The sequence below is a fragment of the Xenopus tropicalis genome, chromosome 7 (genome assembly GCF_000004195.4).
Source record: "Xenopus tropicalis strain Nigerian chromosome 7, UCB_Xtro_10.0, whole genome shotgun sequence".
Lineage (NCBI taxonomy): Eukaryota > Metazoa > Chordata > Amphibia > Anura > Pipidae > Xenopus > Xenopus tropicalis.
Genome location: NC_030683.2, coordinates 82,157,045 through 82,170,877, shown reverse-complemented (window position 1 = coordinate 82,170,877; position 13,833 = coordinate 82,157,045). Strand labels below are relative to the sequence as shown.

Here is a 13,833-nt window from a genome sequence, read left to right as displayed (position 1 = left end):
CTACAAAACAGTTCTCTGTTAGCTTCAGTCTTTTCAGCAACAGCAAGGAGTTAACTGAAGATATGACTCCCACACACATGATGCATCCTGTTTACACTGTTGGGCTGCTGCACATACAACAGGTCCACATCTCATTAGCTGTCACGAGTCATAATGAAGCTTTTTTTTTTTTTTTTTTTTTTTGCTGCAAAGGCCAGTAACTAATTGCATAAAAATATGCAGTTTCCTGAAAATGGCCTTCCAATATTCCGCACATTCAGCCCAGAGGTTTTCGACCTTTAAAGGAGAACTAAAGCTTAAATAAAAAGTAGGGAAGAAATATTATACATTATGTTTTGGGCTTCTGTACCAACCCAACGCAACCACAGCCCTTTAGCAGGGAAGATCTGTGACTCCAAAGATGCCCCCAGTTGCTCCCCATCTTCTTTTCTGCTGATTCCCTGCACATGCTCTGTGCTGCTGTCAGTTACTAAGCTTAGGGGCCGACTCACAATTTACTGCATATACAGAATATAAATGTCACAATATAAGGCTGACTAGTAATTAATACAGATAATTACTACATGGCAGCTCAGGAACCTATATAAGGGCTGCAACAGACGGGAACGACTAATCTCCCCGATATGCCATCCCACCGGCTAGAATGTAAATCAACGGTGGGATAGCATACACGGCGCGGTGATTTGCCGAAAGCGGCGAAGTTGTCTTGAGAGGAAACTTTGGCGATTTCGGCGCCGCATATGCTATCCCACCGTGTGCCAACTAATCTCCCCGTCTGTCACAGCCCTAAATTAGCTTTAGAAATTAACAATCAGCCCTGTAGCATCAGTTTCTATAACAGACAAACCTAATTTTCTGCTTTGTGACAATTTTTAAACTTAGCTTTTTAACAGCTGCTCAGAGTGCACAAAGCATGTGCTGTGTCATTGACACTTCTAACAAAATCCAGTTTGATGATCTCCTGTGACAGCTTGTAAAGTACTGAATCATTACTGCTATAGAAATATAGAACCTTTACTCTGGTGCAATAAGTTCAGGATAAAAATATGGCATTTCGAGCCATATTCATTTTTAGGATTCAGTTCTTCTTTAAGTTGGCTTCCAAGCCTCACCCATCTGAATAATTACCAATTTTACAATTTGTGTTTAAGGGGAAGTTTACCTTCAGTAAAGTTCTTTTAAAATGGCAGTACTTACAAAAATAATTTTTCCCCAACTTTTTTTTTTTTTTTTTTTTTTTTTTAAATCATTCTTTCATTACTTTTTTTTCACTTACCTGATCATTGAGAACAGAACTGATGAAGACTATCCATGGTTGCAAATATAATTAATGCTGTGCAAATGAGTATGGAAGAGACAGGGCACTCACATTATTACATGGCGCAATATTGCCATGCCCCTTCCTGCCCTAGTTTACATCGGTACTGCTGAACACAACTGCACTTGGGTATACTCTTACTTTGAGTATTGTAGAAAAAAAAAAAAAAAAAAAAAATGTTTTTTAATTAACGAACAACATAAAAAAAATCTTATATTGCCAAGTAACACCCTCTACTGGGGGTATTTCATTCATAGTGAACTTCCCCTGTATGGAGTCATTACTTTTATATTAAAATATTTTGCCTAGTAAAAGGGATTAACTAAGAACTACAGATTTTTCACTGCTATCTCAAAATTTTGTCTCCGGTTAAACCACAATTGCTTTACTGCATTTGCAGTGTTCAATGATGGTTTGGGGATTTTTTCCCATTAAAGTTATGCATTCTTATTCACAAGAAATTATTCATGTTAAGAAACAAATTGGTGTTTAGCAATTTTTATGGATTTTCTTTTTTATTTCTTACAATATTTGTATTATTTACAATAAAAAGATAACTCACAGGTGGGGGGGGCGCATCAGTTATTCACTCCCCTAGTCAGCCAAAACTTTAGTCTTGTGGATATTAGACTGGGGTGCCATTACACCACCATTTTTTTCCATCTCCTAGGTAGTCCATGCCCTGCTTTGAAGTGGGTACTCTAAGGGGCATATTTCTAAAAATGCATGTTTCCCCTATGGTGTGTACATTTAAGTAAATTTAATAGGTTAATCATAATCGTGTCACGCTGCAGCAAAAAAGGGGGGACTTAAGTCTGGCTCAAAAGCGAGGAAAAAAAACCTCAATTAGGAACAGTGAACATACATTTCCCATTGATTTTGAGGAAACCTCTGCAGGTGGTTTAACGTTTTCATTTTTCCCCCAGTAAATCTCAATGAATTGTATAAAAATTAACAACTGTTTTTCTGTCGCAATTTTGCATGAATCATTGCAAAAATGTGACCACAAATGTTAATAACCCCGTCTCCCCCTTAAAGGAGAAGGAAAGGCTAAGTCACTTGGGGGTGTCAAAATGTTAGGCACCCCCATGTGACTTAAATCGCTTACCTTTTACCCCGGAGCTGGTGCCCCTGTTAGGAAAAAACAGCACCAGCCCGGGGTACCTGCAGTGCTCCCTCCTTCCTGTTACTCACGCTTGCGCATGCACAGCAGAGTGAAAAGCCGAACTTTAACAACAAAGTCAGCTTTTCACTCTACTGCGCATGTGTCAGCCCATGGATTTCGCCGGAAGAAGAAACAGGAAGAATGAAACACTCGCTCAAGGTAAAAGGTAAGCAAATAAAGTCACTTGGGGGTGCACCAGGCCGGCGATCCCGGGGGCAATGCATGCACAGTATAGTGAAAAGGGCACCTTTTTTTTTTGTTAAAGGAACGGTAACATCAAAAAATTAAAGTGCTTTAAAGTAATTAAAATATAATGTGCTGTTGCTCTGCAAAAAAATGGTGTTTTTGCTACAGAAAAGCTACTATATAAATAAGCTGTTGTGTAGCCATGGGGGCAGCCATTCAAGCTGGAAAAAAGGCACAGGTTACATAGCAGATAACTAGTAGATAAGCCCCATATAATGGGGGTTTGTCTGTTATCTGCTATGTAACCTGCGCCTTTTCTCCTTTGAATGGCTGCCCCCATGGCTACACAGCAGCTTACTTATATAAACTATAGTAGTCTTTCTGAGGCAAACACACAAGTCGTAGCAATGCAGGGCAAGAGTACATTATATTGTAATTACATTTATACACTTTCATTTTTTGGTGTTACTGTTCCTTTAAAGTTTTTAAGGCTTTTCTCTCTACTGCACATACGTAAGTAGTGCAAAGACAGAAGAAGGAAGAAAGTCACTCTCTTGCAGCTACACCGTGCTGGTGCGGTTTTCTCCTAACAGAATCACCAGCCCGGGGTATAAGGTAAGCGATTACAATCACTGGGGGGGTCCCTAACATTTTTGCACCCCGCCCCCCCAGTGTACCTTTCCTTCTCCTAGAAACCTTATAAACTACAAAAGGAGGAAGTATTTTACATAAAGGTAAAGGGACACTCAGTGGCCGTTCACACACCACAGCTTTATAAATATGTGGTACATCAATTATTTAGGTTTTTTTATTTTGATGACACTGTAAAATTAAAGTATTTTAAGTTTTAATAAACAAAACCTTGTCTTGGTAGTATAATAAAAATAACTTTTTAGACTGAAAATTGCACTGGTCGTGAAGGTGTCTCCCACTTCTATAAATAGAAAATAGGGCTGGTCATGGGGCCCAGGGTCCTTCTGCTTGCTGTAACACAGTGGTAGAGGAATTGAAAAGAGAGTCTTTTAAATAAGTCTTTTTTTTATGCATTCTTTCTATCACTGCAGTCAAAGGAGATAAGTCATCTCCCAAATTCTGTGTACATAGGGCACAACTCATTCATCATGTCCAAACAAGAACAGAAAAAAGAGAAGCTGCCTTTATGTTTCAACTTCAAGAAATCAATATATCCAAGAACAAATGCTACACATATTTGTCACAGAAATGTGAAAACAACAACATACTAAAAGTTTCTGATGAATATTCAGTGTACATTAAGAACACACTGACTTCTGTTTTGCTTTAACTGACAGGGCAGGAAACCATATATTAAACAAACTAAATTAGCCCAAATCTCTCCCTCAATAAAGCAAGCATTGTATTACATGCTTTTAAATGACTGATGGAGGAAGCGGTAGCGTTTGGGAAATTATTTTTTAGGTACTGGGAATCAACATGTTTAAGGCACAAAGTGTGATACTTACCAAATATCTCGCCTCCGCTTGCATACTCAGTAACCAGATAGATCATTCGTTCTGTCTCCATTACCTGTAAGGAAATTGTGTGACAAAGCATGTATTATGGGTGAGAGCACAGACAAATGTATCACAGGGAAATATCGGTCAGAGATCATTAGGATTCATATTAATTTTGATCTCCATTCATACTTGTATATTAATTTTGATCTCCATTCATACTTGTATATTAATTTTGATCTCCATTCATACTTATATGAATAGAAATTGCTATATCTATCTGTATGGAAAGATAGATAGATACTTGTGCTTTATCCCAACTAAGACAACAATCCTATTGGGATTATTTAATGGTTAATTGCTTTTCTAGTAGACTTTAGGTATGGAGATCCAAATTACAGAGAACCCCTTATCCAAAAAAAAAACTCCAGGTCCTGAGTATTCTGGATTACAGGTCCTTTACCTGTAGTTATAGTAGTGTTATATTTTCTGTCAAATGACTCACTAAAACTTGTGTATTATAATAAACAATGTTGTAAAATATGAGGATATTGACAGATACCTCAGAGCTCCATGACATGTATAAAAGCACTCAGCTTTTGGCCTTGTGCTTACATACAGTCATGGAACTCTTCGGTGACTTATAATGTGCATATATTTTACAACAGGTACAGTATATTATTCACTATGTATCACAAGGATGAGCGCACTTGAGTACTTTACCTGGGTGAGGATAAAGGGTCAAGAAAAAAATAACATAGCATGCATGGGGTCATGCATGATAAAGTAAACACACACATATCTATACAGACCTATCCAAACTCTATATAAAATATATATCCAAAAACTTATACTAAACTGTAGATCTACATACCACTGTAGCCTTGGATATCAACTTGTTCAAGAAATTACCTATGCCACTAATAAATAGTATTATCACAACATCATTCAAAAGCGTATATTCATAACATTCATCATTTAATTCTAAACACAGTTTTTTGTTAAAGCAAAAAAAGGAAAGTTGTGCTCACCACTAAATTTTAAACCATTGGGGGTGCAATGAAAGAAAAGAGGTCCTCAGCACACAATATATATGACATGAAGACATTCTGTGCCCTAAGCTACCAAGAAAACAGGCATTGTTTGTCCATATATTGCAATATATTTTAAGCTGGCCAACTGCGTCAAAGTCATCCCCGGTCTGGCCAGTACTACACTCATTTTCATCTGATTAAGAATTGTACAGCTTCATTATACATTTTACGCAAGGACTGGGGTTTTTTTTGCAATTTTCTTGCATCCAATTTTTTGTTTACATTGGCAACTATTTTGCTTATAGTTATAGCAATGGTTGCAATGGATCAGATTCAGTGCATCCCTACCCATTACTAGGTAATCAAGCCAAAAACAGAGGTGGTCAAAGACCCCTTATCCACCTGCTACTATACTTCGGACCATTACTACCGCTGTTTCTGCCGTTATATGCTTTTGACCTTTTGGGAGAGGGTGAGGCAGATTTATGCCAGGAAGAAGAAAAGAAGGAAAGCATGGACCCTGCAACAACAGTAATAAAAGCCTCATTCTCTCCTGTGAGCTTTTCTGCTGATCTGTACAATTAGGGATTCACCTGTAATACATTTCAGAGTGCATTGAGCCACACAGTGAATGGAACTATTGCAGCCGGCCTAAATTATTGCTAGAATAGTAAGGATAGTTAGGACTTTAGCCCTGTAATATGTTTTCCAGCATATACACTGGATCACGATACAAGGAAACCTTTTACTGCTCCAGCATTTCAAGCTCAGCATGGATTAAAGTTGCCAGACTGCTTCTTTGGACCTGTGCTGCCTCACAACATTTATTCTCCTTTCACTGTCACTGGGAGTTGGCGAGACCCTAAGCTTAACACACCCGTGGTGCTTCAATCTGGTATTGCAACACATAACTCTGCTTAATCTACCTGGGTAGAAGTTAATCCGCACAGACACCTTGTGTGCGTACTTAAAGGGACCTTGAACATTTTCATAAAAGGGATGAGCCACTGTTATATTCCTTAATATTATATGTTTTATGCTGACATTGATATTTTTCTGTTCGCATTGAACTGCTTACATGTTTGGGGCAAAGATTTACCCCTCTGCTCCTCACTCTAACATTTTAAATCAAACAATTCAGATGTGATTAAAGTGCACATTCCAGAATTTCATTTAAAATTATTTGCATACATATAAGTTTCACCATGTAGAAAGTACACTTTTTAAACACAGCCCCCCCACATTTCAGGGCACCATAATATTGGGACAAAGTTATGGTAGGTATATTAAAGCAGTACTTTGTTGCATATTCCTTGCATGCAATAACTACTTGATTTCTGCGATTTACTGACATCAACAGGTGCTGAGTATCTTCTCTGGTGATGCTCTGCAAAGCCTCTACTTAGTCACTTTCAACTCCTGCTTGTTCTGGGGGCTGGTCTCTTTACGTTTCCTCTTCAGCATAAGGAAGGCATTCTCAATTAGATTTAAATCAGGTGACTGGATTGGCCATTCAGGAATTTTCCATTTTTTAGCTTTGAGAAACTCCTTAGCAGTATGTTTGAGATCTATCTTTTTGCAGGATGAAGTGCCATTCAATGAGTTTGAAGGCATTTACTGGAACTTGAGCAGATAAGATGGTCCTATACACCTCAGAATTCATTGCCATAAGTAGGTAAATCATCAAAAACATCAAAAAAGTGTACTGGTACCTAAGGCAGCCTTATATGCCCAAGCCATTACACCACCATGTTCAACAGGTGAGCTGAAATCCTTTGGATCTTGGGCAGTTCCTCTTCATCTCCACAATTTCCTCTTGCCATCACTCTGATACAAGTTAATCTTGGTCTGTCCATAACACCCTTTTCCAAAATTCTGCAAGCTCTTTTAAGTTCTTTTTTGCAAACTGTAATCTGCCCGTTTTTGTGGCTAACTAGTGGTTTGCATCTTGCTGTGTATTTATCATGTAGTCTTCTTTTCATAGCAGTCTCTGACAAAGGCACACTTGCCATCTGAAGAGTGTTTCTGATCTGTTGGACAGGTGTTTGAGGATTTTTCTTTACCACGGTGAGGATTCTTTTGTCATCAGCAGTGGAGGTTTTCCTTGGCCTATCAGTCGCTTTGCGATTACAGAGCTCACATGTGAATTTTTTTCTTCTTAAAGGAAAAGTAACACTAACATTTTTTAAGTAAAAAAGCTATTCTACCCTGCACCAATAACTACCCTATCCTGAAAACCACTTAGTATTTTAAATGCTTTAATAGAAAATACCTGCTAAAACTTGGCTTCCTGTCAATTGAAGTACGGCGATACGGCGAAGGAAGGAGCAGCATCCACTATGCGATGATCGATTGATCGAGCCTTTCTGTATAGAAAGGAGTCAGGCTAGGCTCGATCAATCGATCGAAGCATAGTGGATGTAGCTCCTTCCTTTGCCGTATCTCTGTACTTCAATTGACAGGAAGCAAAGTTTTAGCAGGTATTTTCTATTAAAGCATTTAAAATACTAAGTGGTTTGCAGGATAGGGCAGTTATTGGTTCAGGGTAGAATAGCTTTTTTACTTAAAAAAAATTAGTGTTACATTTCCTTTAATGATATTCTAGACAGCTGATTTTGGTAATCCTAAGGTTTGAACGATCTCTCTAATGATTTTATTCTTTTGTTGGCACAGCTTTTCTCTTCATGTTGAACAATGGCAACTACAGACTCCAAATGGTAGAAGCAGTATGGTATCTTATCCCTGAACTAATAAAGCAATGCAACATCCCTGAATAACCACAAACACCTGTGAAGGCCATTTTCCCAAACATTATGGTGCCCTGAAATGAGGGGGCTATGTATAAAAAGTATTGTAATTTCTACTCGATTAAACTTAAATGTATGCTAATAACTTTAATTTAAAGTCTGGAATGTGCACTTTAATCACGTCTAAATTGTTTGATTTAGAATTTTGCACTGTGGAGCAGAGGGGAAAAATCAGAGAAAAATGTGTCTTCGCCCCAAACATTATGGAGGGCACTGTTTTGTGTGGTTTACTATCAATTACATTGGGTATAGTATGCATTGCTGTCACAGTTCCCAGTAAGTTGTATGCCCTCCAATACCTGGTTTAGCCCTGGATGAAGTCACTTAAATTATCCAAATCACACAAATCTACCACTTAACAGAGGCTTGGGATGAAAAATGGTGACAGATATAATCATACAAACAGCAGTGGTTGAAATGCCAACATTTAATAGTTTTTCAAAGGCAAAAGACGTAAAAAAAAAAGTCCCTTCAATAATTAATGAAAGCAAACAGAAAATTGACTCAATCTCCAGGTAGATATAGTAAGAATAAGTATGATGTAAGGCAAAAATGCAGAGTAAAGGTGGCATGATGTACCTGGTAAAGGCGGATAATGTGGGGATGACACAACATCTTCATAATCTGGACCTCTCTGAAAATTTTCTTTAGGTTCTCTTCATCCAGCTTAGTTTTATCAATGATCTTTATTGCAACCTGATAGGAAAAACACAGTGAGAAAAACTGCATTACAAAAATTAAGTATGTGTGGATTAGGAAACACCTTTTGCACCCATATTTGCTTTGAAATCCATACTGACTTGAACAATGCAAATTGCAATAATCGTGGGACTTATAGTGTTCAGTGTTTTGCAAGTGTCTGGCAATGTGGCCAGCTCTCTTTCTACAGAAAGATTTTACATTATTTTTTGGAAAGGTGATGCTTTCAATGTGAATCTTAAATGGGATATTCACATTCAGGCAGTAGTAGTAGTAGTCTTAACAGACCATGTCAAAAAAACATATTTGTAAATCTTGATTTTACATATTTCATTTTTAAGCTACAGCTACATTTATAAGCTGGCATCAGAGATGCTAAATCTCTCTCTGCTCTCTCCTCTGGCAGGAGATCACCAACACCACTCACTATAATTAGGATGACTAGGAATCTGTACTGTGCATGCCTTTGGCCTCCTGCTTCATTCCCATATCTAAGGTATGATTGGCTGGCACGATTCAGACAGTTGAATCAATGAAAGGCAAATGAAAGTGTTTTCTAACAGGGGCTGTTACAATTTAGACCACTGTATGAAGGTGAACCTCTGCTTTAATGTGGTAAATCAAAGTTGCAAAGCAACCTCACTTTTTCAAGTGCATACTAGCAATCATCTTCTAAATACTGGAAGTACCAAAAACCAGCTACCTTGAAAAGTGATGTCATATATACTAGAGTTTTAAATGCTACACATTACAAAAAACAAAGAAGAGCTAACATATTGCAGTAATATGAAATTAGACTAATATACTTTGCACGATCTGTCACCATAAGGGCCGTGACACATGGGGAGATTAGTCGCGCCGCGACTAATCTCCTTTTTTGCAGGCGACTAATCTCCCTGCAATGCCATCCCATCGGCCAGAATGTAAATCACCGGTGGGGTGGCATTCGCGTTGCTGTGATTTGCTAAAGTCGCCGAAGTTTCCTCTGAAGGCAACTTCGGCAAATCACGGCGCCGCATATGCCATCCCACTGGCAATTTATATTCTAGCCGGTGGGATGGCATTGCGGGGAGATTTGTTGCAGCGCGACTAATCTCCCCGTGTGTCACGGGCCTAAGTGTTAACACACTGAGATTTGAACATTCTATAAGAGAACAAGATCCAGCATACAGCAAAAATCTAGGACATGCATCAATATAAAACTCGCCTAATGCCACAAATTGCTGCATAAAGTTGAGTATGATTCGACCAAGCACTGCTGGGGGGTTCACAGTTACATATCATAATGATAAATAATAAATCAGGGCACATCGGATGATTGGGCTGGATGTAAAACTGTTAGAAAGGCCTGTAGCTAGCCATAATATTGAGGTACTGGTTCTGTATTATGTAGAACTATGGATGAATTCATATCCTATTAAACAACATAAGAGGGAAAAATACCCTGCCCCTTTTTTCCATGAGCTCATTTAGTTGGGCTAATGTAAAAGGTGCATAAACACTACATGAAACGCCAAAAATAAATGTTTATATTTTATTACACAGAACACCCGATTCATAGAATACCTGATTCAGAATACCTGACTCATAGATCCTTTATGCCTTCCCTCGCCTTGTTCCATAGTGAAGTGATGGATTCTGAGACTGGAAGGAAAGCAGAGGGACTTCAAGGAAACAGAATCCATTACTTTACAACAGAAAAGGGCAAGGCCATGTATGGGGCCAATAAGCTGCCATGGAAAAAAATGCCTCTGTCTGTCTGCCAGTGCTCCTGACAGCAATTAATAAAAAGCCCACTTTGCATTCAACATAAAGCATAGAAGTCAAACTCATGGCCTTCCCAGCATTTGTGAACTACATCTCACAGAATTCCATAGCACCTGAATGCTATTAGGGAATGGCAGCAGTTTTATTTTTTAATTGGAGAGCTGCAAAACATTTAGGCTGATGCCACACAACAAGTCGAAAACCGCTTGCTAAAAATACCTGTGCCTGCACCGAATTAATGGAATACGCTTGGGTGCAGGTACATGTAGCCAAAATACGCATAAAAATGTGAGACTTTGCATTACATCGTGTTTTCATGTGGATTTCGGCTACATGTGCCTGCACCCGAGCGTAGGCCATTCATTTGGGTGCAGGCACAGGTAGGTGCAAATGGGGCGTATGGCGTGTATTTTCGGCAAGCGTTTTTCAGCTTGCCGAAAATATACACCATACGCTCGGTGTAGCATCAGCCTTATACAAGTTCACCCATATTGCCAATCAAATGCCAGCCAGTTGGTCTATATGAAAAAGTGATACAGGAATGGCTTTAAAGATACCTTAAAAGGATTTCGCAATTACGACAACTTTTAGTAATTTATAAATTGATTTACTGGAAGCAGATTTATAGATCAAACAATTCTAAGGAACTTTGTTATTTATTTTGTATAGTTTTTGAAATGATTAGAACTTCTATACCAGCTTTTTTCCATGCTGTAACTGAAAATGTTGAGATAACAAATGTATAGAAATGCTGTAACGTACTGCACCAGGCTTAAGTTTCAGAATCTCCATAACACTAATGATTCAGGCCTTTAAAGTTGGGCATAGGGGTCACCATCTCAGAATTTGTTAGTAGCATCTGTAAAACGCACATGCAGAAAACACGGTTCACATGTCATAGAAGCTGAAGCCACAGGAATGATTACTACATTTTGATGAAAACTGCACTGGGTTTATGAGCTGCCATGTCATAAGAATCTGAATTAAGAATTAATAGTATTGTGACTTAAAAAAAATAAATAAAATAAAATAAAAGGTTTGTCTTGGTGAGAAGTATCTGTTGGATGGCAGATATATAACACCCAGGCTGAGGTACTGGCTCCTTTAAATCTCCAGGGCAGGAGAGGCTAGGACCCTGAAGTATGGCTAGAGAATGCTGGAGCCAATTAGGCAACACCTGAAGCATTTAAGGTGAGCCTGGGTGTGCAGCAAGGAGTTCAGTTTCTGAGAGACTTGGAGGTTGATCCTTGTCTGAGTCAAGGTCACTCTCAGAGCAGGGCACAGGGCAGGAAGGCTGCCTGTGTTAGGAACTCCCAGAGGAGCTGGGGGTGCCACCTGCCACTGCGAAGGAGCAGTGGGAGTCGTGACCAGATGGTTGAGTGCTGAGAGGACTCAGCAAGGCTTAATGGGAAGCCTGACTGTTCCAGAGTGTGGAACCAACCCTGGAAGGTGAGAGCCCTGAAGAAGGGACCAATCACATCCATGAACTGTATGTTGATGAACTGTGTGCCTTTAAGCTGTATGTGGGGAAGAATTCACCCAAATAAACCTGTGTTTTGCCTGAAGACATGGTGTCCCTGTCTCTAAGCTCCAGATCCTCTACATGCCTGCCTGCCTACCATTGCTAATTCCCCCAAAATTACGTGTACAGGCAGTCAGCATGTCACAATATATATATATATATATATATATATATATATATATATATACACACACAGTATATTGTGTGTCGGTTCCAAAGCTCAGGTAACTCGAGAGCAGCACAGAGTATGTACAGTGATTCAGCAGGAAAGAAGAAGGGAAGCTACTTGGGTATCTTGGGATTCACAGATCTTCAGTTCTAAAAGCCTGTGGTTCTCCTTTAACCCTTTGCAACCAGTGAAAATGTAAATTCCAGCACTGCCCACTATATTCCCTAGTCCTAACGAAAAAAAAAATTACATATTGAAAAAAATTACCATTGATTTTCACTTTCACTTAATACCTCATATAAAATAAGTGAAGCAGAATAATCACCTAGATAACCCTAGTTTATTTAATAATCTTTCAGTTCAATATACAGATAAAGTATATAAATACCAAAGAAAAAATATATTAACCCGAGAGCTCTGCTAAATCTGTAAATGTGGAGAATAATTACATTTCTTAAAAAATCTTGTCTACAGCACCACATTCAAAGAGGATGGATGATGCCATGTGGGTGCTTGTGGCATAGAAGCAAAACAACTGTGTAGGCTGTTATCCATGTTAACCATGATCAAGATCAACAAAATATTTTCAGTCCGCTCAGCACTTTTACATGGGGAAATAATGAATGAAAATGTGAGCAATTTACTGTATCCTTCAACACCTTGCCTTTCTGATAAGTGAATATCTGTACCCAATCTTCCCTGAGTATTCAACACACACCCCTCTTCTCACACCTCCTTGCTTCATGTTTACAGAGCAGATGAATTGAGTGCTTGTCTTGGGAAGGGGAGGTCTCTCCACATATCAGGAGAGGGGGAACACTGGCGTCAGCTCCTACTCCCCCACCTCTATACATCCCTCTATTTTTTTTTTTATCTTTTATGCTGCCCATGCAAAGTAAACCTAATTCTTGCAAGCAGCAAATAAATTCACTTTCAATTTCTTAACATACAAGGTAATTCACACACTCATTTACTTCATCACACTCGAAAAACTTTTCTGTATTGAGACATTTCTAGCTTGTGTTACAATAGACTAGTGCCACATGGGGAGAAATCTCAGCCTGCGGATAAACCCCTAAGCTTTAAAAACCTGATAGTTGTACCTGCACCCAGAAGCAATGGTTCAGGCACACACGGCACGTTTCTGCCAGAAACTATTCGAGTATGCAGTTTCAGGCTAAAATACGATGGATGTGTGTGCATTTGGCAGACGGGGAGATTAGTCGCCTTGCGACAAATCTTCGTTGCCGCGGGCAACTAATTTCTCCGCAATGCCATCCCACTGGCAAGAATGTAAATCGCCGGTGGGATGGCATACGCGGCTCCGAAATTTCCTCTCACGGTAACTTCTGCAAATCGCCGCGCTGCGTATGCCATCCCACCGGTGATTTACATTCCAGCTGGTGGGATGGCATATCGGGGAGATTAGTCACTCGCGACAAGGGGGATTTGTCGTGGGCGACTAATCTTCCCGATTTTTAAACCTGCCAATCGACATCTGGCTGACTTTCAGAGGGCCCTATACTCAAATTCACTCACATGATTCACAAATTGTGAACAAACTACATGCAACTCAAAAGGGGAAATCTTTTCACACTAGTTGGATGGGGGGGTCTAACAACCAAGTAACTGGTTAGTTTCCTCTTTAGGACTAAACACTAAAAAGTTATATTGTTAGATACAGTTGTGAATTC

The 13,833-nt window shown here is 39.1% G+C and overlaps 1 protein-coding gene across 3 annotated transcripts in view; it reads right to left on the bottom strand.

Moving 5' to 3' along the window:
• The window catches only part of sik3 (SIK family kinase 3), a 119,697-nt gene that overhangs the window by 50,148 nt on the left and 55,716 nt on the right, over positions 1-13,833 (bottom strand). For all 3 annotated transcript variants that reach the window (XM_031905597.1, XM_004916084.4, XM_004916083.4), the window contains exons 2-3: positions 8,562-8,678; positions 4,151-4,214 (exon numbers count right to left, since the gene is read on the bottom strand). In XM_031905597.1, the coding sequence (XP_031761457.1) occupies positions 4,151-4,214; positions 8,562-8,603 (106 nt within the window). In that variant the 5' untranslated portion in view covers positions 8,604-8,678. The remainder of the gene's footprint in view (positions 1-4,150; positions 4,215-8,561; positions 8,679-13,833) is intronic.